At 46.8% G+C, this 25,671-nt stretch overlaps 1 protein-coding gene across 2 annotated transcripts in view; it reads left to right on the forward strand.

The window, feature by feature from the left end:
• CREBBP (CREB binding lysine acetyltransferase) overlaps positions 1–25,671 on the forward strand; it is a 121,356-nt gene that overhangs the window by 64,071 nt on the left and 31,614 nt on the right. The window contains exons 4-14 of one of the 2 annotated variants that reach the window (XM_055409351.2): positions 6,772–7,012; positions 8,298–8,411; positions 16,144–16,386; positions 17,551–17,653; positions 17,920–18,066; positions 19,164–19,281; positions 19,813–19,984; positions 20,265–20,309; positions 22,381–22,505; positions 23,096–23,284; positions 24,739–25,155. In XM_055409351.2, the coding sequence (XP_055265326.1) occupies positions 6,772–7,012; positions 8,298–8,411; positions 16,144–16,386; positions 17,551–17,653; positions 17,920–18,066; positions 19,164–19,281; positions 19,813–19,984; positions 20,265–20,309; positions 22,381–22,505; positions 23,096–23,284; positions 24,739–25,155 (1,914 nt within the window). The remainder of the gene's footprint in view (positions 1–6,771; positions 7,013–8,297; positions 8,412–16,143; positions 16,387–17,550; positions 17,654–17,919; positions 18,067–19,163; positions 19,282–19,812; positions 19,985–20,264; positions 20,310–22,380; positions 22,506–23,095; positions 23,285–24,738; positions 25,156–25,671) is intronic. The other variant, XM_088832804.1, reaches the window with a different exon arrangement.

A 25,671-nucleotide genomic window follows, 5' to 3' on the forward strand; every position in this document is an offset into this window, starting at 1 on the left:
CACTCAATATGCCAGCAAATTTGGAAAACTCAGCAGTGGCCACAGGACTGGAAAAGGTCAGTCTTCATTCCAGTCCCAAAGAAAGGGACTGCCAAAGAATGCTCAAACTACCGCACAATTACACTCATCTCACACGCTAGTAAAGTCATGCTCAAAATTCTCCAAGCCAGGCTTCAGCAATATGTGAACCGTGAACTTCCAGATGTTCAAGCAGGTTTTAGAAAAGGCAGAGGCACCAGAGATCAAATTGCCAACATCCGCTGGATCATGGAGAAAGCAAGAGAGTTCCAGAAGAGCAGCTATTTCTGCTTCATTGACTATGCCAAAGCCTTTGACTGTGTGGATCACAATAAACTGTGGAAAATTCTGAAAGAGATGGGAATCCCAGACCACCTGAGCTGCCTCTTGAGAAACCTGTATGCAGGTCAGGAAGCAACAGTCAGAACTGTACATGGAACAACAGACTGGTTCCAAATAGGAAAAGGAGTATGTCAAGGTTGTATATTGTCACCCTGCTTATTTAACTTATATGCAGAGTACATCATGAGGAACGCTGGGCTGGAAGAAGCACAAGCTGGAATCAAGATTGCCGGGAGAAATATCAATAATCTCAGATATGCAGATGACACTACCCTTATGGCAGAAAGTGAAGAGGAACTCAAAAGCCTCTTGATGAAAGTGAAAGAGGAGAGTGAAAAGGTTGGCTTGAAGCTCAACATTCAGAAAACAAAGATCATGGCATCTGGTCCTATCACTTCATGGGAAATAGATGGAAAAACAGTGGAAACAGTGTCAGACTTTATTTTTTTGGGCTCCAAAATCACTGCAGATGCTGATTGCAGCCATGAAATTAAAAGACGCTTACTCCTTGGAAGGAAAGTTATGACCAAACTTGATAATATATTAAAAAGCAGAGACATTACTTTGGCAACAAAGGTCCGTCTAGTCAAGGCTGTGGTTTTTCCCGTGGTCATGTATGGATGTGAGAGTTGGACTGTGAAGAAAGCTGATCACTGAAGAATTGATGCTTTTGAACTGTGGTGTTGGAGAAGACTCTTGAGAGTCCCGTGTATCGCAAGGAGATCCAACCAGTCCATTCTAAGGGAGATCGATCCTAGTGTTCATTGGAAGGACTGATGCTAAAGCTGAAACTGCAATACTTTGGCCACCTCATGCGACGAGTTGACTCAGTGGAAAAGACTCTGGGAAAGATGCTGGGAAAGGTTGGGGGCGGGAGGAGAAGGGGTCGACCGAGAATGAGATGGCTGGATGGCATCACTGACTCTGTGGACATGAGTTTGAGTGAACTCCGGGAGTTGGTGATGGACAGGGAGGCCTGGCGTGCTGTGATTCATGGGGTCGCGGAGAGTCGGACACGACTGAGCGACTGAACTGAACTGAATTACTTCACAGTATTGTGGTGGTTTTTGCCATACACTGACATTAATCAGCCATTGGTGTATATGTGTCCCCCATCCCAAGCCCTCCCCACCTCCCTCAGCTTTTCTGTTATGTTCTCTTCAAATGCTTCATAAGGCAAGGTGGGCAGCCCTCTGACAAGGTGAGCGCAGAAGGGTTAAGGTGGGAACTCTGCTGTTAGACAGCACCCCCCCCGCCCCCACCTCCCGCCCTGGTCCACCACCGCCCATGAGGCTGTATGGGCCTGCTTTAGTCCTCCCTGGGCCGTGGGTGGGTGTTAAATGAGCTGCTGCTTGTTGGGCACCGAGCACAGAGTCCTTGGGAAGTGAAGGCTGGAGAAGGACTGACACCTGCACTGTTTGCTTCGTGTGTCACATGTTTCGCCTAGTTTGTTGGTCACTGATACAGGGGTCTGGCCCAGGCACTCTCCCGATGCGCATGACTGCTGCTGCATGAGAATCACCTGAGTGTCTGTCCTCAGTGTTTCTTTTTATTGTAACTGTAAAAGTGCACCCATGTTCATTTTGGAAAACCTTTAAGAAGTGTAAAGCTATTGTAAGGAAGCACCCTCTGTGGAACTTGAATACAAACACCTCTGGCACCTCCCCAACCCCCATCTTGTGAACCCTAGTCTCTGGGAGGCACGTGTGGGGGATTTGTATTTGAAGAGGTTTTACTGGGGACTAGTTAGGAACCATTGCTTTATATATTTTTACGAAGGCCTGTACCACTTTCTAGTACTTTTACAGTTTTTTTAATTTTTAATTGTTCATTGTTTTCTACTGATTGTTCTAATTTTCCTCCCAAAGTGGGATTTTTTTTTTTTTTTTGGTTATAAAAATAGTAGACACTTCTTGTAAAACATTCAAACAATGCATGAAGTTGATAAGGAAAAACTGAATGACTTTATGGTACTATTTTCATAACTTTCTTTTATAGCTTAATAGGTTCCATTTAACTCTATTGACGGCATGAAGGTCTGCATTATTGTTGGGGCTGGTTTGGGGGTGATTTGGCTGTGTGGGGTCTTCGTCACTGTGCTGGCTTTCTCTAGTTGCAGCAAGCAGCTGCTGCTCTCTGGGTGTGGTCTGTGGGCTTAAGTACAGTGGCTTCTCCTGTTGCACATCACGGGCTCTGAGGCAAGCGGGCTCAGTAGTTGTGGGACCTGGGCTTAGTTGCCCCAGATAACAGTGGTTATATCTCACAGTGCTCAGTGGGTCAAGGATTAGGTTAGGGCTTGGCTCTAGGCCTTTGTATTCCATGTGGCTTTGACTGGGGTCTCCTCAGGTCCCCTTTACTCTTCATGCCTGCATCTGATTTCATGAGGTCTGTAGCCATAATTTTTCTTAATTGGTCTGCCTTTTTTTAGACATTTAGGGAATTTTCCAGTATTCAGTAATTTAATTAAAGCGTGGTGTCTGTCTTTGTACATACATTTTAGCACACTAGTCCAGTTACTTCCCTCATAATAAATTATAAGACACTGGATCAAAAGGAATGAACATTTTTATTATTTTTTTATCATGGTCATATTGATAGGGGAAAGATGCTTCTTCATTCTAATTTCTTTGATAATTAGTGAGATAGAAGTCATTTTAAAACAGCTTTATTGAGATCCAGTCGCTCTCCCATGCAGTTCCCTTCTTTAAAGTGCACAGTTCAGTGACATTTACTGTTTTGTGCCGCCATCACCAACCACGTTCAAATTTAGGACATTTTCATGTTTCAAAAAGAAAGTCTGTACCGTTAGCAGGTTCCTCCCATTTCCCCAAGATCTTCAGCCAGATGCAACCACTAATCTGTTTTCTGCCCCTGCGGATTTACCTGTTCTGGACATTTCATAGAAACGGAATTATACAATATGTGGTTGGTTGTGACTGGCGTTTTCACTTAGCACGGTGTTTTCGAAGTGCATTCATGTTGTAGCACGTACTGGCACTTCCTTTTTTGTGGTTGGTTTATATTCTTTTTTTGATATGTTATGTTTTTCCAGTCTCTGCTTGATGCCCATTTAAGTTGGTTCCATTTTTTGGCTATATAGGAATCTTGCTGCTGCAAACATTAGAGTCCATGTTTTCATGTGAACATACGTTTTCAGTTCTCTTGGGTGTATGCTTCAGAGAATTGCTGGTCCAGATGGTAACTCCAGGTTTAACCTTTTGAGGAACTGCGAGAGTGTTTTCCAAAGTGGTTGCACCCTTTCACACACACTCCAGTAGAGTGGGGAGAGACCAGGTTCTTCTCCATCAGCACTTGTTACTGTCTCGTTTTTAAATTGCAGCTATGCAGGTAGGTGTAAAACCTCACTGTGGTTCCGATGATGGTTAATGGTATCGAGTGCTTTTTCATGGGTTTCGTGTTTCAGTAAACATAGCAGTTTTTCCATGGGTTTCGCTGTATATCTTCTTTGGGAAAATGTCTCTTCATATACTATGTCCATTTAAAAAAATTAGGTTCCTTTTTTTTTTTTTTTTTTAAATCATCGAGTTTTAAGAGTACTTTGAATGTTTTAGATATAAGTCCCTTATCACATCTGTGATTTGCAGATGTTTTCTCCCATTCTTTGGGTTGTCTTTCACTTTCTTGATGGTGTCTTTTGAAGCTTAACAGCTTTTAATTTTAATGCGGTCTAGTTTATTTTTTTCGTTACCATGGTTTATGCTTTTGGTTACATACCTAAGAATCTATAGCAAGATAGATTCCTCCTTCATTTTTACCGTTTTCCAAAATATTCTTGGTTATTGCAAAAATAAAGTTGCCTAAAATTATAAAGTACTTTTGGGGGAATTTGCAAATTTTGTTCTGTATGTTTAAAGGGCGGTTCTTGTCTAAGCATTTTTTTTTTAATTATCTTCTCCCGCCGGGACAGTGGGGACTGAGCTGGGAAGTTGGGAGAATCTGAAGGCTGCTTCTGACAGATCTTTGCAGAACTTCATACAGCTCTTCTGTCTTGTTGAGCACCAGCCTCAGAGAGGAGGACGTTAAACGTGCCCCACGTTGGTGAGCACTTCGCAACCTGGACTCGCCTCATGCAAGCCTGTGGCGTTACCTGGGGAAGGCTAACCCAGGGACACCAGACATGTTGTCTGCTTCATGTTGCTGGTGACTCAGCTTCATCCTCCGATTTGTTTTTGAGACGTGTCAACAGTGTGTAGACTTACTGAACAGCTACATGCAGATGGAGAATAGACCAAGACTTGAACATGCTGTATTTCCAGCTGTGCTATTTCTACATGTTGAGGTTTCAACATACCATCAAATACAGTTCAAAATGTGTGATTGAGAACATTGCAGATGAGAAACAATGTGTTAGTTTTCAATAACTTTAGAAGTCTTTATAATTTAATCATAAATTTGAGATTTTTTAACCAGACTTTTATGTGATACTCTTTTTACGTCTATTTATTTATTTTGTATGTAGTATTTCTGTATTTTAAGAAATGGCAGGAGGACAACTGGCTTGATTCTTCTAGATGTCAGTACTGTGAGAAAGTAAAGGCGGGGGAGGATAGCAGGAGATGAAGAACCTTAAAGACAGTAACCAGTGGAGGGTGTGGGCCTGAACTGGGTCCTGATCTGTGCACACCAACTCTGAAAGACTGTTTGGGGGACACGTTGAGAAATTTGTGTATGACTAGATGTTAGAAGATATTAAAGAATCCTTCATTTGGTTAGATGTGATAATGGTATCCTTTCCTTTCTACTTTTCCACATGTTTGAAATTTTTTTGTAAATGCAAAAGAGACCTAACCAGGGATCATCTTACATTTCCCATATTCTTCTGTTCCTGTTGATTTCCGCTTGGACTTTGTAGTCCATGGAAATAAGCTGACCGATGCAGAATCATTTAACGTAGCTACTGAATGCTGCAGAGGGCATAGTCACAGGCTGTTTGATTATTGGAGCCTTATTTTAAAGTGTCAGGAAAAAAGGGGTGTGGCTACAGTTTATGCCCAGCCATTGGAGTTTGGATAAATGAATGTACAGCCACACGTCACCATGCTACAACTTACTGGTATGGGGCAGGACCTAGAAAAAATACCAAGCCAAATTCATATAAATAAGACTGTTGGTCATGGTTCACACATACAAGAAAGACTAGGAGGAGGAAAACCTGTCTGCACTTCCGCAGTGGACTCCTGGCTCTCAGGATTGCAGGTGTTAAGTATTTCCTTAGTTCTTTTGCTTTCCACATTTTTACAGTCGGGGAAATAGACAGAAGGGAAGGAGGCTGTTTTCCCTCAGGCGTTAAGTGCTTCTCCACTCAGAACACACAGCCTCTTGGCTTGAATTTTGCTTTTGTTTTTGTTCCTGGTTAGGGTTCTAGGAGTTGTGCTCTTGAGTGAAGCCAGGTGGCTTTTCTACATACTTATTTTATGAGTTCTCATCAAGGTAAACCAAAACACAAAACGCTCTTCTTACAGTGAACTTTGGTTCATAAAGAAATATGTGTTTACTTGGTGTTCCCCTCGTTGCAAATGCATATAGTTTTGATTCTTCATTTGAAAAATCAGAGCTGTGTTGTACTTCATGGGAGGCACTAGGTGTTGTGAAATGAAGTCAGAAGTGTGACTTAATCAGAGCAATAGATCAGAAAATCCCTGAAATATGGATTATATTGTTGCATGTTAGGAACATTACTTTTCTCTTATTTCTAAGTTTCTTTAGTAAATTTCTGAAGAATAGTGGTAGTTGGTAAAGAGTAAGAAGTTCCACAGGTTCCCATTTCCGTGTTCTTTGCAGTTAAGAGGTATGGTTGATCTGGCCTGCTATTTTGAAAGGATGAAAGTAACTAATCTCTGTTTCTGTATCTGTAGCAGATCATCAAATACCTAGAAAAAATATTGTCTGATGTCTGAGTAGAAATTTTAATGGAATGCAAAACATTAACGATTGTACTGGATGGTTGTATTCAAGATAAATGCTGTCTTAATCTTTTAGGAGAAGTAATTAATACTGCAGGTATTGTCCTTCCGGTCAGAAGACTAGAAATCTGCAGGGTGGCTCTGATTCCTCTGATCTGTTGGATCTTCTTAGTGGGTTGGAATTGGTCGGGCCTTGGCGATCTTTTTATTAGGTTGAATCCTATGGAATTGCCAGCGTTCGGTCATTTGGCTTAGAGAAACAATAGTTTCATATGGTTCAACCTAATATAATGACAGCTTTTCCTGCACTTGTATGTATTGTAGCGTGATAAATTGCCAATGAATTAAAAGAGCCTCACCAGCTGCATTCTCACTGTGGCCTGAACTATCACTCAGCTTTACCCTTAGTTTGAAAAAATAGCTAATGAACATGAATTGGAACTGTGAAAGCTTATTAAAATGTTTTTGTTGATTTGTTTTATTTTAGTCTCAGATGCAAACATCAGTGGGAATTGTACCCACACAGGCAATTGCAACGGGCCCCACTGCAGATCCCGAAAAACGCAAACTGATACAGCAGCAGCTGGTCCTACTGCTTCACGCTCATAAATGTCAGAGGCGAGAACAAGCCAACGGAGAGGTCCGGGCCTGCTCACTGCCACATTGTCGAACCATGAAAAACGTCTTGAATCACATGACGCATTGTCAGGCTGGGAAGGCTTGTCAAGGTAAGTGCCGTTTGCTCAGGTCTTGGTGGCAGAGCCAAGGATGGACTTGTCTGGTATTCTCTGGCACCTCTCCAGTTGATAAGGTTCCCACTTCCCACGTCCCCACATGCTAACCAGTCAGATGCCTCTGGATGCTCACCTGCCCAGGAGAAAGGCGGTGTGGTTCTGCCACGTTCCGTGAACTTTTGCTGGTGGGGCTGCACCCTGCATTCGTTCTTTTCTGCCTTCCTCTGTCATGGTAGACCTGTGTCCCTTCTTGAGCACTGTCTTCGCCATGCATGTCTAGACCGGGTTTTCTGTTTGACAGTGTAGTGCGCACACGTGCCTGTGCCCACCTTTCCCCAAGCCTAGGGCATCTGTCTTACAGTCGTTTTGTGCGCCCAGGCGCCAGGGCCGCTGCCTCACCCCTCTGCCCTTCTGTCTTGGCTCATCGGGCTCCCGGCCCGGTGCTCCTGGGGACCTGTGTGTACTGCCCACCCCTGCCACCTCCTTCCTTCCTCTCTGGAGGGGAGAATCATGCACACCCGTACCCCCTCTCTGGTCTTCACACAGACACCCCAGTTCTCCTGAAGAAGCCTTCCTTAACTGACAGTTTGCTTCCCTGTCATCTTCATCCTCTTTCTGTCTCCTCTCACTTGTGCTCCTAACCTTGGGGAGAGTCTCCCTGCTCTCCCTGCTGCCCCTTGTGACACTCGTGAGTCCCGGGTGTAACCCTGTCCTGATGGAGAAGCAGAGGAGGGTTGTGCTGGACCTTTAGGAAGAAGTGGAAGCAAAGACAGAGACAGAGGGACCGGCCGCAGCTGCCATCTCGAGTGCTCTGAGAAGTGCCTGGGCCCCCGCAGGGTCTCCACAGACCTCTCATTGGCTTCGCTATGTTTCTTCAACTCTAGTGTTTAGATGGTTTCATCCTTGAGCATTATTAAACATAATATAAACTTTTTATTGTAAATAGTGACATAACAGAATTATTATTTGTTCTGCCTTTCATTCCACTTGTGTGGTATTTCAGGCCAAGTAGTTTCGTTTTGTTTTTGATTTGTGGGCTGAATCTTGTTCACCATCATTCATAACATTGCTTTTCTGGGAAGGTTTTTGTTTGGAATTCTCAGTAGTCGACTTACAAACTTTCTGGAAAGCAGCTTGTTTGTAAGTTGAGGACTGCCTGCACCGTGCTACAGTTACACTTGTGATCATTGTTTATGAAGCTGGCCTTATAATGTAGGTGTAATTGAAAGCGCGACGATTTGGATAGAAAAATAACATCTCGTTGTTTTTCTGGTCATAGTTGCCCATTGTGCATCTTCACGACAAATCATCTCTCATTGGAAGAACTGCACACGACATGACTGTCCTGTTTGCCTCCCTTTGAAAAATGCCAGTGACAAGCGAAACCAACAAAGTAAGTGAGCACTGGGGTAGAGAAGCTTGGCAATGAGACTGAGAACTCAGAGGATTAGGCAGGGAGCAGGGCAGTGTGAGCCCGGGCGCCAGGGCGGAAGCCGAGGGGGACGCGCAGCGCAGCCAGCGTTCCGGAGCCATCACTTTGGAGTCCCCGCCCCCCCCAGCCCCCAGTGCTGGAATCCCCCCCCGCCACTCGGCCACAGCAGAGCAGTGAGTGCAGAAGAGGGATGTCACTTGGATCAGAGAGGCCAGAGCTGACGGGATGGCTCTCTGAGTTTCTTGACAGATACTCAGCATTTGTCACTGTAATGGCAGTGACTTTGGGGTGAGGGGTGGAATAGACTGGACACTTCTTGAAATCACCCTAAAGTAAGTTTTAAGGACCCTTTGTTCTGGAAGCGTCAGTCAGGCTGGGTTGCTGTGAAATTCCACATGCAGGTGTCGTGGAGGTGACGTTCCCGGACCTAGTTGTGTAACTAACAGTTGGTGCAGCACAGATGGAGGGTCTCTGCACCAGCACTGCCGCACCCTGATCGTTGCCCTCGCTTCGTCATCTTTCCATCGGTCTGTGTGCCCTTAGCGGGTGGTTAGGCAGTGCCCCCGTAGGAGGCCTTGTGTGGCTCCCGGGGGTTCCCATGGGCGTCGGAGCAGGGAAAGGATGAGCGTCTCTCTCCGATGTTGAGTCCCTTCTGGTCGTTTTCAAGGTCCAGCCGTGCTCTCGGGGCATGTCCCTTGGTGTGGACAGGGAGGCTGTGCCCTCGGCTCTTGTGTCCTCGTGGGCTGGAGCTGCCCTCAGAACTCCAGCACTGTCTGCGTCTCTTCTGCTGCGTCTGGGCCGTCTCGCCCCACCCGCCCTGCTTGTGGTTGTGTGTCCACTGCTGTCATTCCTCTTGGGCAGACCTGTTGCTGCCTCAGAACACGTGTGCTGCTTTTTCTTCTGCTGGTTTCCAAGGGGCACTGGGAAAGGTGGTCCAGCCCGCTAGGCCCGACTCCCTCCCGAGCCCCCCAGCACCCCCCCCCACAGGAGTGTCCATGGCCCAGGAAAGGCGATCCAGGGCTGTGGGCCCATCCTCCCTCCCTTGCTCCCCGGTAGAGGCGGTCATACTAAGTTTCCTTTGTTTTACAATATTATATTGGTTGGTTTTGCCATACATTGACATGAATCCACCCCGGGTGTACATGAGTTCCCCCTCCTGAACCCCCCTCTCACCTCCCTCCTCCCTTTATCCTCCCTCTGGGTCATCCCTGCACACCAGCACTGAGCATCCTGTAACATGCATCGACCCTGAACTGGTGATTCGTTTCACATATGACAACATACATGTTTCAATGCCACTAAGTTTCCTTTAAAAGTCACTTTCCTAAGTCAGTTAAATTATGCTTTTATTAAGCAAAAAATGAATTAATACACAATTTTCTAGGACATTTCTTACATAAAGTGAAGATCTAGGAATCTGTGTCTTCTGGAAGCAGATATTTGAGACAACAGTTCTAGTGGACTACAGTCTGAGTTTCTTCCAAGTTAGTGTAAAATGTTTTCTGTTTTACTGACATGTTGTGATGGTTACAGTTTCTTATGTTTTAGGATGTATTTCAGTTATAGTCCTTTTAAGTGTCAAAATATTTATTGTCGAGTTTGTGGTTGTACAGTATTCATCCCATGAATAATGAATTAGGATAGTGTTCTTAACCTTTAATTTGGGACTGTGAATTTTCTGAAATCCTTTGGTTTTTAATAGTATTGCCATGTCTGTTGTAAACTTTTGAGATTTCTCTTTTTAAGAAACACTTTGTGTGGTTTTTATTTAAAAAAAAATAAGAAAGAAATGAGTGTGGGTTTTTTTTCTAACATCTTTATAACTGCCTGCTTGTTGTAATGATTGATCCAGAGTGAGCCCTCAGAAGTGGTAAACCACAGTGTTTCTCCCAGTCATAATGTAAGGTGTTGTCAGGGTGATTTCACAATATAAAGTCGTGGGGCGTGTATAGACGAACTCTGTGTAAGGTTGTAGCAAGTTTTCATGAAAGAAATGAAATTGGGGTATTTTAATGTGTATTTTGTGTGTTTGTATATGTTTTTGTTTTTAATGCTTCTCAAGTTAGGGTTCTGCTCTGAGTGTATTCCTTTGGTTCCAGCACTGTGGTTTTGCAAGGACAAGGAGTTTGATAGGATGAGCAAGAGAGTTGCAGCAGTGTCTTCTCTGTAAATGTTTGTTGCTGTTCATCCTCTCTTGAAGCAAACTGTGCCCATCGTGTGTGAAATGGGCCGTAGCAACAGTGGGGAAGCGTGGCTCTGCCCCTCCAGCAGCTGATGGACTCTGTCCAGTTGCCCCTCGCACAGCTCAGGATGAGGGCCCCGATCCTTCCGCACAATCAGAGGGCAACGGCCCTCCCAGCACATTGGCAGCTTGGTTCCTCCACGTCCACAGCTTCGAGCAACGTGGACAATGTGTGACTGTTGTATGTACTGTTGGAAAATGTCTGTGTAAGAGGACTCATGCTGTTGAAACCTGTCTTGTTTAAGGGTCAGCTGTACGTTAAAAATGATGCGACAATGGCATCAATCTGGGACTTCTTGGTGGTCCAGTGGTGAAGACCCTGCACTTCCACTGTAAGGGGTACAGGTTTGATCCATGGTTCAAAGGGCACATGAGGTTCATGAGGGCACAGTAAGATCCCTCTGTGCTGTGGGGTGCAGCCAGAAATAAAAAATGAGACGACAGTGGTGTTAGTCAGAGGAGTGAGGTAGTCAGTGGTGTTGGCAGTCCTGGCAGGGAGGGTCAGTGTGCGTAGAAGGTGGGCCTGGGCAAAACCCAGCTTCAATTAAGTGACAAGGGAAGAACTTTCTATGTCCCCATGCCTGCAAGGGGACACCTCTGATTGGACTCAGAGATTCCTATGCAAGTGAGTTTTGTAAGTGGGTGGTCAGGACCCCCAGGGATCGTCTGAGACCCACCTGTGTCCACCGAGGCTGTGCTGTCCAGGCAGGGTTTCCCACAGATGCTCGCCGTGCCTGGTGCACACACCCTGCTTCTCTAACTCCTCCCATTGATGTCTCTACTGAGGGAGCCTGCCCAGACTGAAAGGAAACCCAGACTGCTGTGGCCTGTGTGGAGGAGACTTTGTGTGATTTTTCCCACGAGTTATTGTCCAGAGATTCTGCAGTCACTGATCTTGCATTATCCGTCCCTTGTAGCGATTGTCAGATTTCACTAATGAGGAAGTTGCAGGGTGTGTATCTAGCGTCAGTCTTGGCACCTGACTCCTGGAACCGTGCGAGGTGGCAGTGGGCAGGCTGTGGCAGCACAGACCGGATTCCCTGTCTGAGTTCATGTTGCCTCCTCAGGGGGCTTTGCTGCTCTGCACATGGTGCTCAGCCCAACTGCAGGCACACCCCCTTGCCGCTTGTTAGAAACACAGGGGCTTGGACCTTCCCCCAGGCCTCTTGTGTTATTAGACTGAATCTTAACAAATGCCGCGTGTTTGCCACTTCGGATGCCTCACAGGGTGGAGCGTCAGTCCTGGAGCTCTTGAGATAGTGCACGCCCCGCTCTGGGCAGCCACAGGTTTCCCAGCTCAGAGCAGAAGGACTGTCAGAATGGGTGCCACAGGATCAGCCCAGGGCCTGATCACTGCCTGCAGCTGCCTGGGCCTCTGCGGGGGTCTCAGTCAGCCTCCCCAGACCCCTGGCTTGAATACCTCTGCTGGCTTGCCACTCACTATTTGGCCCTGCTCTGTGATCCAGCTTTGCTGCTGCTGCTGCTAAGTCACTTCAGTCGTGTCCGACTCTGTGCAACCCCATAGACGGCAGCCCACCAGGCTCCCCCGTCCCTGGGATTCTCCAGGCAAGAACACTGGAGTGGGTTGCCATTTCCTTCTGCAATGCGTGAAAGTGAAAAGGGGAAGTGAAGTCACTCAGTCGTGTCAGACTTGTTGTGACCCCATGGTCTGCAGCCTACCAGGCTCCTCTGTCCCTGGGATTTTCCAGGCAAGAGCACTGGAGTGGGGTGCCATTGCCTTCTGCGGTGATCCAGCTTTAGGCCCCTCTTGTTTGATTTGCCTGCCTTCACGGTGTTGAGTCCTGCTTAAAACATGCCCTCCAGATGCCTACTCGGTGCTGCACAAGCACTCGCAGGCTGGGCACCTGCTTCACCTGCAGGCTCTGCACAGACCACCAGCGCCTCTGTGACAGCCTGCGGCAGGGGCGGGGGGTGGGGGGCGGCGAGGCCGCCTGTGGCTCAAGTACCAGACAGCCCCCCGGTGATAGCCTTCATTGGAGGAGCTTTGTCCTTAATCTTCTGGGTGGCGCCAGGTTGCCAGTTCCAAGCGGTTTGGCTTCTGAGGACAGCCTTCTGCAGGGTGCGCGTTCTTGCTTGGTGGTGGCTGTGGTGGGGGGCCCGGCCCTCGGCTTGGGTGTCCCACTGCCCTGGTGCACGGGCCTGGGATGTCCTGTGCTATGGGAACAGCTCTGCAGAAACGTCCGCAGGTCTGAGCAGTCTTGAGCCTGACTCTCTTGGTGGAAATCCAAGTGATGACCAAGTAGTGGCTGCTTTTCCTGCCTCATGGAGTGTCCCCCACCAACCTGACAAAGTTTTGGAATTCAGCGTGTCCATTTTTGTTAGCTTTCCAAATTGAGTGCAGTTTTATTGATACCGATTGGAGGCTGGAACTTGTGGTGAGCCGAGTGTTGCACATCAGCAGTGGCTAGTGTATGTGGAGCCTGTCCATGGCCCAGTCTCTGTGCCCACGAGGGAGTGAGTCCTGGACAGAGCCAGCTGTGAAACTCGGCCCTTTTCTGTCCTTAGTAGCTGTGGCAGAAGGGGAGTGGGAGCAATCTGGAGACGTGCTGGCAGCAGGAGTGCTGACTGATGCTTGGGGAGAGGGGCCATGCTGTACTGAGATGCACTGAGACACTGTGGCGGGATATTACAAGGATTGATTGTGTGTGAAATGTAGCCTTAAGCTCTGAGAAAGAAAACAAGATGTAAAAATGGTAAAAAGAACAAGAAGTGTTGGTATCTAAAGAGGCAAACATTGGGAGTTCCCTGCAATCCAGTGCTTAGGACTCCGCACTTTCACTGCGACGGCCTGGGACTAAGAACCCCTGAGCCACGCAGCACAGCCAAAAAAACAAAGAGCTGAGTGTCAGTAATGTGCAAAATTGATTCATGCAGCAGGCTGTATTCTCAGTGACACCAGATACGTTTTTGCTCAGCCTCAGAGCCCTCAGCGCTGTGGTGCTGGGAGGGCGCCTGCTCCACTGCTGCAGCTTGAGGCCAGCGCCCTGGTGGGAGGGGAGTCCTGTGAGGCGCATGCAGGTCCCGCTGCAGGGAATGTGCAGGGAAGAGGAGATGGTCTTGATCATCTTGATCAGAGACTGCTGTCTCTGATAGGAGATCCAGGGCTGCAGCCTTTCATTGTTAGAGATGTTGCTCTCCCAGCAGACCCTGAGCTCCATGAGCGCAGACTGCTCACTTCTGTCCTGTGGTCTGTGTCTGTCGTGGAGTCTGTGCTTGGAAGTGAGGGAGGAAAGGAGGGAGGGAGCAAGTGCAGGAGTTGCGGGTGTCCGGAGAAGAGCGGAGGCCCGGTGGGTGTGGGGGGGTTCAAGGAAGGCCAGCTGCTGCCGGCTGTTCATGGCTGTTCACGGAGAGCAGAAGCATCTTGAGCTTGTAGAACTTAGAGTTTGTGGTGGCTTTCACCAGGTAACTCCCCTTCCAGCCGTCACCCCCATAGGAAATGCCTGCATTCCTTGTCCGTGAAGTGTAGATGTTATCTCATAGCAGCGTTTGAACTCAGATTGGGCCATGCCTGTATGTCAGAGACCTTTTTATTTGTTTGTATTTTGTTTTCCTTGTCTCTAAATTAGTTAGAAATGTCAAGTACCAAATGCTTGTCTTCAGATAGGTACGTTTTCTTTTAAAGTAAAAAACACAGTAATGTTTACATTTAGGACATAAATGCTTTTAACAGACAAAAAAAATACATTGACCAAGTCAGCAGCTTCCATGAGAGGAGGAAGTCCATAAGTGGCCCATAAGTGGCCTTGAGCTTGGGAGTGGCACTCCTTCTAGGATGGGGAATTTGGGGAAGTGTGGACACGAGTGGATCTTAGAAGAAAGAAATCATTGTTGAGGCACTGCTATTGCATCTTCACCCAAAACCCAAAGCCTTGTACACCTTGTTTCTTTAAATTCCCCTCTCTTCACAGTCGATTAGTGTGAATGTCAGTGTAGGTCTCGGTCTGTTCCTCCTTACGCAGCAAAGCAATAGGAAAATAAATCATCTCACCATTGTCACTTTCGTTGTTCCATTGTAGTTCTTTCAGACAATTCAGCATGTCAGTTTCAGTAGTACAATGGCTTGTGTTTCAAGTTTCATGGAGTGTTAACTGTTAGGAAAAATACCTTTAAAAGTATTATACATGACTTATTTCAGAGCTACATACTTGTCATAAAATGTTCCTTGTGAATTGCTTTTCATTTATAATAATGAGGTGCTTGGTGTGTATAATTGTGTCTAATGAGCGTTAATGAGTTTGAGATCTGAATATTCTTATTAGAAAAGTTAAATAGTATGGAATATGTAAATATCAAGGGCTTTTTTTTTTTAACACATTTTGGTTTCATTAAGTTACTCAGATAAGTGTTTGAGTTGTTTATAATTGTGCTGATGGTGATGTGAGGATATTATTATAGTGATGGTCTGAATTTTAAAGAAAAATTTTGTGATAGTGTTTTATGCCTCAAAGATCTTATGTTATAGTATCAGTTTTATAAGCTGCTGTTTATGACATGACTCTAAAGTTTGGGGAAGTTGGAAAGAAAGGAACTCTCACAAATAAGAATCAATGGTATGATGCAGAACTTCTGCCATATGTTGAAAAATGATTAGGACGTTCGGACGGATGGACAGACAGAGGGACAGAAGGGTATTGGGTCGTCTCTGTTAACTTCGAAGCCCTCGGGAATGGGGCTCTTCATGTTGCTTCAGACTTTCCTCAGTCAGGCACAGCATTTCTTAAACAGCTTCACATAACAGAGAGCCTAGCGTGGTGCCCTCCCATGTAGGAAACTCGGAGCAGAGAAAGGCATGGTGTTGCCTGGTCACTGTATGTCACTGTACGGGTTCAAGGAAATGCAGTTTTGTTTTTTGGAAGGTTGTGTCAGAGATCTTAATTAAGTTACTGTTACTTGATACCTTTAGTAATTAACATATTAATTAAGTTAATAAGTAGCAGAACTGACCGACTAGGTGTCCTCTCTGCGCCTCCTTTTCCTCCTCTGTCCCTGTGCAGGTGAGCAGTGAGGGACCCAGAGGAGCAGCAGCAGGAGGGGCTTCTTAGCTCATCTCCGTGGTGGCCGATGGCCTCCAAAGCATGTGTGTTTTCCCGTGTTTGCTGTTTCCCCAGAACTGCCTTCTTCCAAGGCTCTAGATTTAATACATGCTGACCTTGACTGTGTGATCGCTGATGTTCTGGTCCGTTGCTTTCTAGCATAGAAGCTTGAATTCTCTTCAGATTTTTGCTTTTCAGGTGCCGCTGTGCAGATGAGATTAATAGAATGGGCTTCTTCTGTCTGCACAGCTCCTTTCTTGGTGGCGGGGTTCCAGTGCTTCATGACATACATAGGTGGTCTTCTGATAAAAGTTTACTTGTTTTTCAGTAGTTTTTAACTTATTTGTGGACTTTTCCCTTTTACTTATCTCTTATGTTTGTCTGTCTGTTTTTGTAGCCATCTTGGGGTCTCCAGCTAGTGGAATTCAAAACACCATCGGTTCTGTTGGCACAGGCCAACAGAATGCCACTTCTTTAAGTAACCCAAATCCGATAGACCCCAGCTCCATGCAACGAGCTTATGCTGCTCTTGGACTCCCCTACCTGAACCAGCCCCAGACACAGCTGCAGCCTCAGGTTCCTGGCCAGCAACCAGCACAGCCTCAAACTCACCAGCAGATGAGGAGTCTCAACCCCCTGGGTAGGTGAAAGGACTCTGGAGAACTTCCTTGTGCAAATGCAGTGTCGGGAATGACGAGCCTTCTGGAGCCCAGGGCTGTTTTCAGCTATTGTTTCTACTTTAAATTCAAAATTTAAATTTATATATAATAAAATTCAAACATATATATATATATATATATATATATATATATATATTATGGTGAATGGTTTCTTTTAAATGATTAAAATTAAAAAATTCCAGGAAAAGGCTAAAGTGTCAGGTACACTGAAGACGTTACAGGCTTGTAAGATGAATCACATTTGCAAATAAACCAACGTTTTTGTCGCTTGTGTCTAGATAGTTTTCATAAAGGGCATTTCACATGGCTCTGAATGCAAACTCTCACAGGTTGGAGTTAGGGCAGTGCCACTTGCCTTGACTCTCTGCAGCTCCTAGCATTTCTTGGTTGTGGACTACTTGTGACTGGAGCCGACCAGTCTGAAGCTGGACAGGCAAACAGGGATCTCAGAACAGGGTTGTTGTGCTGGTTTTGCTCTTTTCCTAATAAAGTATTTTCACCTTAACGATACTTCATCTGTTGCATGTTGGGAAATAGTTGCCCTAGTGCATCTCTGACTCCTGCTGGCTAGAAGACTGGGTTGGAGTCTTGAAATGTCCCTTCCAGTCTGGCACCACTTCTGTTGGTGGTGTAATCTGGGACAAGACTGTTAACCTGAGTCTCACCTTTCTCTTACTTTAGAACAAATAGTGTAGACAAATTGACCTTTTGTCTTCTTCACCTGAAGTTAATTTCTATGATTTTTATCTTCTGATATGCAAAACAAAAAGATGGTGAAGTGTATGTGACGGGAATGAAGCCAGAATCAAAACCGAAGCTGCAGATGGATCATTTCTGATTTTTTTTCTGCAGCCACCAAGCATTCATGATGCCAGCCAGCCTCCACAGAAATGTTCTTCTTTGGTTTTCAAGTGCAATGGGAAGCAATTGGATTTATACAGTTTGACCACCATTATTGAAAATATAACTCCCAAAGTTCCTGCCATAGCATTTATTATTATGAGTCATAAGAATAATTTTCATAAGAATCATTTATTTATATGTGACTTGTTATTTATCTATTATTAGGACTTTGAGGTGCATAATTTAGGAATTGGTTGATTCCTTTTCTTTTTGTCTTTCAGGAAATAACCCAATGAACATTCCAGCAGGAGGAATAACAACAGATCAGCAGCCACCAAACTTGATTTCAGAATCAGCTCTTCCAACTTCCCTTGGGGCTACAAAGTAAGACCCTTGTTTCATTTGGCTCCTATCTGAGTGACAGTCACATGTTAAAGTGGTCTGGGAACCACATAGAACTCTTGATTCTTTCTAAAGTGTAGGGCTGTTTCCCTCCCTCCCTTCTCTCTCTCCCTCTCCCCTCCCTCCCTCTTTCTTTCTAACAGATAACAGAGTTTAAAGTCACACACTAAGGTTGAAGAACCTTAGTTGGATGAATGGCATGTGAGTCACTTTTCCAGTTGGATGACCTGTTCTTACTTTCCCCTCAGCCCCCTGATGAATGACGGCTCAAACTCTGGAAACATTGGAACCCTCAGCACTATACCTGCAGCAGCACCTCCTTCCAGCACCGGTGTTCGGAAAAGCTGGCATGAACACGTCACTCAGGACCTGCGGAGCCATCTAGTGCATAAACTGTACGTGGCTGTCTGGCCTGTTACTCACATGTGATGGAAGCACTTGGTGACTGATGGCAGTGTGACGGTTTTGCGGTTTCCTGGGTGTCTGATTTAACTCCCAGGTGTTCTTTTGGGCCCCAGGTGACCATCCCCTTGCAACTAAAGGGGGTCACATGCTTGTTTAGGGAGGCTGGAGGATCCCAGATTCCGAGTGCCCAGTGGTTCCTGGAGAGGAATATGAACTTTGACCCATGTCACAGGGGCAGGCCTGTTTTCTAAGCTCTCGTGCACAGGGAGCTAGGACTCACTCAGAAGCTTGTCTTATTTTATGGCTCAAGGTTATAGTTGTGGGGAATTGCAATTGGATTTATACAATTGGTTTTCAAGTGCAATGGGAAGCAATTGGATTTATACAGTCTGACCACCATTATTGAAAATATAACTCCCAGAGTTCCTGCCATAGCATTTATTATTATGAGTCATAAGAATAATCCTGAGAATTGCAGGAATTTGGGCCTAGTAAATAAGATGGCTTCACAATAAATACCATCATACAGTTAACATGGGAAATTAATAGTTGATTTCTCCAGCTTTTAAGTTAAATGAAGGTGACGTTAATCAACTCAATTCCAATGGAGTTTTCTTTTTTTTCCTCCTTCATTTTTTAATCAAAAATTTTTGTACTTAGTAGTTTAAAGACTAGGAATTCAAAATCATATTATTCTTGAGTTGGTCAAGCACTTGTTAATAGCAAAATATTATTGTGTTTGACTTGTGGATAAATTGACAGATCAGTATTGTCTCCAAAGAATGGCTGCACATGAACTAGGCAAGAGATTGGGGGTCTGTCAACAGTGTATTTGGAGAAGGAAGTGGCAACCCACTCCAGTGTTCTTGCCTGGAGAATCCCAGGGACGGGGGAGCCTGGTGGGCTGCCGTCTATGGGGTCGCACAGAGTTGGACACGACTGAAGCAACTTAGCAGCAGCAGCAGCAGCAACAGTATATTATGCCCAAAGGTAGACGGTGGTTTCTCCTCTTCCCACGTCACATGCGAAATGGCAGGATGTTGACATTGTACTAAACGTAGGTTGTGAGCACGTGCTATCCTTTCAGTGTCCAAGCCATCTTCCCGACACCTGACCCTGCAGCCCTAAAGGATCGCCGCATGGAGAACCTGGTGGCCTACGCTAAGAAAGTGGAAGGGGACATGTACGAGTCTGCCAACAGCAGGGTGGGTCAGCATTCGTGTTCTCACTGCACGGCACCTGGGCGACCTGTGACTGCAGGTCTGGACGTGGGGAGGAGTGGGGGCTTCCATCAGCCTGCTGGTCTCCTCGCCTGAGGACACTAACCAGGGAGATGTCCCAGTTAAGACTTGAGGTCCTCCCTGCGCACTTCTCTTGGTTTGTAGCTACAGAGTCTTAGGTGTTTGCACTATAGTGGTGAGTGAGGTCTATGAAGTTTCCTAGCCTGTGGGTGTGCTGTATAGTGCAGTCTTCTTGTACTGTGTTGTCGCCTGTGTCAGTGAGTGTGCAAGAAGAGGTTCAGCTGTGGAATGAACTGCCATGAGGACTTAGTACCCCCACACTATTAAGTCCCATAGCATCCCTGGGCTTTGGTTTATGAATTAGAAGTGCTGAGTACTTTACCCGTGCCAGTGTACATAATTTTAATTCAAACATTCATTAGTTTGTTAGAACCTACAAAACCAGATCAGTTGTTTGTCTGCAAATAACTAGTATTGAATGTTGCTGCTTTTTAGGATGAATACTATCACTTACTAGCAGAGAAAATCTACAAGATTCAAAAAGAGCTAGAAGAAAAGAGGAGATCGCGTTTACACAAACAAGGCATCTTGGGTAACCAGCCAGCCTTACCAGCCCCCGGGACTCAGCCCCCCGGAATACCCCAGGCACAGCCTGTGAGACCTCCAAGTAAGGACTGCATGTCCCGCCCCTGGTCTGTTCCTTCATGTGTCTTTCTGCATTTGATGTGTATTTCTCAGCACACAGAATTACATTTCCAGGAAACCTGTTGCTTTGAAAGCATGTGGTAGTGACTGTGTTCTGTGATGGCCTATGTTTAGACGTTGACTCTCTCACAGAAAGGCCCTTTAAAGGGTGTGCTGGCATCAGAGTGCACAGCACTTTTGGATCTGCTCTTCTCTTTAAAGGATTATTTTAAGTAACCTCCTTTTTTTTTCTGCCATTGTAGATGGGCCCATGCCTCTGCCAGTGAATCGTATGCAGGTTTCTCAAGGTATTTAACTGTTGTTGTAAATCATATTTTGGCTTGACATTCTGCAGCACAAAGTTTATTGGTTTGTCCTCTTCCCTATGTATTTCTTTCTCTCCATTTTTCCCTTCATTTTTATTTTCTTATTGCTTCCTTTGTTTTTTTCTTCCCACTGATGAGCATAGTGCATGTCCACAGGTAGTGTGAACATCTGTTGCATTTGGAAGTTTGCAGATCAGAGCAAAGCTCTCCAAGAAGATCAGAAGTAGGAGTTCTTTTTTTTTTTTTTTGATGGACAAGAGAAGACATTTCTCTTGGAAGAGTCTCCAAAAAAAAAAAGCATTGTAGGCGGGGGAAAGAAACATTTCTGAGCACTTGAAAGTAGAGCGTCGGGCCTATCCTGAAGCCCGAGCACCCTGTCTGGGGGGGGTGGGAGGGATGGGTGAGGCTGCTTTGGGCTAACGAGCACAGGCGCCATGCCTACCAGGCTCGCCGAGGAGGGTCTGTGCTCAACAGCCCTCATGGGGCTGGGCTCCTGGCAGCTGGTCTGAGCAGCTTCTGGAGGTTCTTTCTCAAGTTGAGAGTCTTTGGTCATGGTTGAAGCAGTCATTTGAGTTTGGGGGTGAGGGTCATTTCAGAGCTTTTACAACTCTTAACATGTTGAGACCTGAATAGTAGGATGTTTCTGCCGGTTGTGAAATGAGGTGGTGACATTATCCAGGAGATTCCAAAGCAAGGCCTTGCTGCTGTGTGTAAGGGAGAAAGTGGTCATTCTAACAGCTGTGGTGATCGTCCTGCATACACACCAGACCTGGTAGAGCTGCTGATGATACTGTGGAGGAAGCTTTTCAGGGACTTGTTCAGATGGACCAGATGTGAAGAGTGAAAGAAATCAAGAAGGCAGAGAAATTGAGCCTTAGGAGAGACAGGGTGCTGTATCAGGGACAGGGTGGATGAGTCTGCTGCTTCGGGATCTGGGAAGGAGTCTGTTGAGCAGAGTGTGGGAGGAGGAGCCTTTGAAGGAGGCGCTTGCATGCCCCTGTCACCGGCATGTCCAGGTCTGTGGAGAGGGGCTTGTCACGGTGCCGCTTCTTCATGCATCTTTTTCGCTTGCTCAGTAAAATCTCCTCTTGTCAATACAACCCTCCAGAAGAGAAGGGCACTTTTCTCTGTAGGCTTCTTGGAAAGTCCTGGTTACTTAGGGGGACATTTCTCGCTGGTGCTGAGGGAGGCTGGTGTTCTTTGATGCCCTCTCATGCTCCACAGTTAAGGCAGTGCCTCAAGATTCTGTTCATGGCCACGGGACTAGGCTAAGTCTTGAAATTTACTGAAGCAGCATTTACATTGAGCTCAGAGTTCACGGAGAATTGTGGGAAATTACAGAGAGAGGCTCCATGGCCTGGAGTCGTATAGCAGCTGGTGAGAGGTGTCGTTCGTGGTGTGGCACCCCTGGGAAGGCCAAGGCAGCCATGAAAGTGAGATCTTTCCAGTCGGCAGAGAGGAGGCTGAAGTGGAGAACCACCAACCCTTGGGCACTTTCTAAATGCTTAATGTCCTTGCAAAATTAAAGCCGTGTTTTGAGTCTTATCCCAGATTCTAACAATAAATGTAATCCCAGCCAAAGAGCTGGGGGGCCTGGGGTGATGGAAGCGGGCTTCCTGCTGGGAGTCAGGTGGTCCAGAAGGCTCTGAGGGGTTGGCTCAGAGGGGTGCCCTGGCCTCAGCAGACCTCCTCCATGGATGGTGGGTGCTCCTTTCCACTGCCCCACACACCCTGTCTGCTCTGTCACTCGGACCCTCAGATGCTCTGGCGCCAAGTGCTGCCCTGGCCTCAGCTGCTCACAGCTTCCCTGACACGCCACCTTCGTCTCCTCACACTGCCCTGTGCACTCTTCCACCCACCACCTCACCTCCACCACGGAGGTGCCGTTTTTCCTGGATGTGAGTGATCTGTTGCTTAGCAATCTTTTCTGATTGACCGATCTCCTTTCAGGTGTGTGTGTTCCATCTTATTTGGCTTAAAGTTTCTTTGGCAAATTGTCATTCTGTTTCCTATAGGTGCTTTTCCTAATGAACTGTTGTGGGTACGTTTACAGGGATGAATTCGTTTAACCCAATATCCTTGGGGAATGTACAGTTGCCACAAGCGCCCATGGGACCGCGTGCGGCATCCCCCATGAACCACTCTGTCCCGATGAACAGCATGGGCTCCGTTCCAGGGGTAAGTGCTTGTCCTCCCCTCAGCTGTGCTGAGACGGCCTCGCTGCAGCAGGACAGTTCTGCCCGCGGGAGCTTGGAGGTTGTCTGGGAATCCTGTGGCGCTTGTTCCTTTGGATTGTATTGTGCTTTGGCAACTCCATCTCTCTCTCTGTGGTCCTTATTACTACAAGGATTATTTGACCGTTACTTATTTTTACTGAAATGAGAGATTCCTTGGCACCTGTGACTTTGTGAGAAGACGGGAGTTCTGGGGCTGTGTAACAGAATGAGAGGAAAGGTGTCAACGTCCACTGGCTCTCAGAGCGTCCTCTCCTGAGGCTGCTTTCTAAACGAGTCCGAGAACTCCTAAAAGGCGTATTTGAACTTTACACTATGGCATGCTGTTGATTTCTGTTCAGAGGACTGTGTGGAGCTGGCTCATTAGAGACCTGCATGAAAAAGCGTGCAGAATGCCTGGGAGCCAGGAGGGCCTAGTGCGTGGGGGGTCCCCTCCTGTGACGGGGGGAGTTGAGGATTCCTCTCTCTTTTGGTTCACCTTGGAGACACGGGCCCTGCAGACCTGTGAATGCAGTGGCACACGTTGTCTTGTAGATGGCCATTTCTCCGTCCCGAATGCCTCAGCCTCCGAACATGATGGGTGCACACGCCAACAGCATGATGGCCCAGGCGCCTGCTCAGAGCCAGTTCCTGCCGCAGAGCCAGTTTCCATCATCCAGCGGGGCACTGAGTGTGAGCAGTGTGGGCATGGGACAGCCGGTGGCGCAGGCTGGCGTTCCACAGGTACTGTCCACCATTTTAGGTGTCATTTTCTTGATTTTTATTTGTATATTTTAAATTCTAAGCTTCATATATGATCCTGAGAAACAGTGGTTTTTTTGAAGAGGGAGTGAGGAAAGATCCCTTGAGTTCACGCTTAATGATTCGGCACCTGTTGGTTTAAACTGCCCAGGTGAAGTCTGGTTAACTGGGCCATTTGAGTAGTTCCCTTCTTGTTGAGTGTGTTTTTGATTATTGACTATAATGCTGGTGGGGACTATTTTCCACTCATTTTACTGCCTTTCCCCGACTTCTGTTAATTGTTAGAGTGTATCAGATTGCTGCTGTGTACATACAAATGTATAAGTATTTAAAACAGACCAAGTGTTCCCCTGAGAGATCAAATTCATTATTTAACTTAACATGAATAACATTGAATAAGAGGCAGTGACTACACTAGATTCACTAAGTAAATACCTATTAATTAATTGTTTTTTAAAAAATTTTATTTATTATTATTTATGTTTGGCTGTCTGAGTCTTCCTTGCTGCATGCGGGCTTTCTCTAGTTGCAGTGAGTGGAAGTTACTGTCAGTGCAGTGCCCAGACTTCTCAGTGGGGTGGCTTCTCTTGTGGAGCATGGCCTCTAGGCATGAGGGCTTCAGTAGTTGTGGCGCCCGGGCCTAGTTGCCCTATGACATGTGGAATCTTCCTCGACCAGGGATAGAACCTGTGCCCTCTGCACTGGCAGTTGGATTCTTAACCACTGGGCCACCAGGGAAGCCTGATGCCTATTTATTCATTCTTAATTTGCGTAAATTTTATTTCTTTAGCGAAGGGGTCGACAGGTTTGTCCTGTAGACATTTCAGCTTGGTGGACCGTGGGGGAACTGTTCTGCTCCACTGTTGTGACACAGAGGCAGTCTCAGACATGTGCATCCACTTGCGAGAGAATGGAGGGGCTGCTGGCCAATAAAGCTTTATTGACAGAGACCAGCAGGTAGCTAGCTGGGTTTGGCCTTGGGCCTTGTGTGGTTGGCAGATCCCTGCTCTAGATTCAGAATAGCTTTATAGTTGGCCCACAGGTAATTCTGAAGCATGTCCCTAGTTGAGAACTACCATACTGAAACATTTCAGTGTTGAGTAACTCATCTTTTTAAAAAGACTAATAACCTTTTCCAGTGGTCTTAGCTGTTGGTGGATATTATGGAACATGAGTTAGTAACTGGGGTGTATGTGTGTTTGTTTAAGCTGAAGATTTCTACACTTATATAAATCAAAGACTGATTACTACAGAAGCAGGTTACTATAAGTGTGCAGGTCAGTGACATGTTACAAGCGGAGCATTCCCGTATAGTCAGCAGACCTCATCCAGAAACCGGGTCAGGTTCTCATACATTTAATTCTTTATGTCTGCTGCCACATTTTCAGACGGAGGGAAGAACAGTTTTAACTCGCTCTTTTCCTTCTGCCTGTCAGGGGCAGGTGCCGGGGGCCGCTCTTCCCAACCCCCTGAACATGCTTGGGCCCCAGGCCAGCCAGCTGCCTTGCCCACCAGTGACACAGCCGCCGCTGCATCAGACCCCGCCTCCCGCCTCCACGGCTGCTGGCATGCCATCTCTGCAGCACCCAGCAGCTCCCGGGGTGACTCCCCCCCAGCCAGCAGCGCCTACCCAGCCGTCAACTCCCGCATCGTCTTCCGGGCAGACTCCCACCCCGACTCCCGGCTCCGTGCCCAGCGCCAGCCAGACGCAGAGTACTCCTACGGTCCAGGCAGCCGCCCAGGCCCAGGTGACCCCGCAGCCTCAGACCCCAGTGCAGCCTCCGTCAGTGGCCACCCCACAGTCATCGCAGCAGCAGCCGACACCCGTGCACACGCAACCCCCCGGCACACCGGTGAGCCCCTCGGCCTGTGGCCGTCTGCCCACAGAGTTGCAGATGAGAACGTGCCCCTGAGCAGTTGATCGTGAAGCACCACAGGTCTTGGTACAGCTGCACAGTGTGTGTCTGCACCTGATGGGGCTGCAACGGGCTGTATGTTCACTCCAGAATGGGCTCTGGAGGCCGAGTTTGGCAGGACGTGACTTGTGATTATGTTCCCAGTTAAACCAGCTTGTAGAAATCAGCAACTGAAAGAGCTCATACATGGGTCCTCTGCAGAATATTTAAACTATCCATAGGAACATCACCTGTCACAGGTGGTCATCTCTGAGATTTAGTTGTCTTGAGGGTTTGGTAAAAAGTCAGGTTTCTAATTGTACATACTTTGACCTTGCCCATCAGCCTTGTTTTCCAGCTGGAAGCTCTTTTTCATGACAAAATGGCACAGCCAGGCTAGCACTTCTGTGGCTCAGATCTCCCCAATCCTCCGGGGAGGTGGCAGTGGCAGGGTCACAGCACATCCTGTGTCCC

This window comes from Moschus berezovskii, chromosome 27 (genome assembly GCF_049115385.1).
Source record: "Moschus berezovskii isolate FMDL1 chromosome 27, NW_MosBer_1.0, whole genome shotgun sequence".
NCBI classification, from domain to species: Eukaryota; Metazoa; Chordata; class Mammalia; order Artiodactyla; family Moschidae; genus Moschus; species Moschus berezovskii.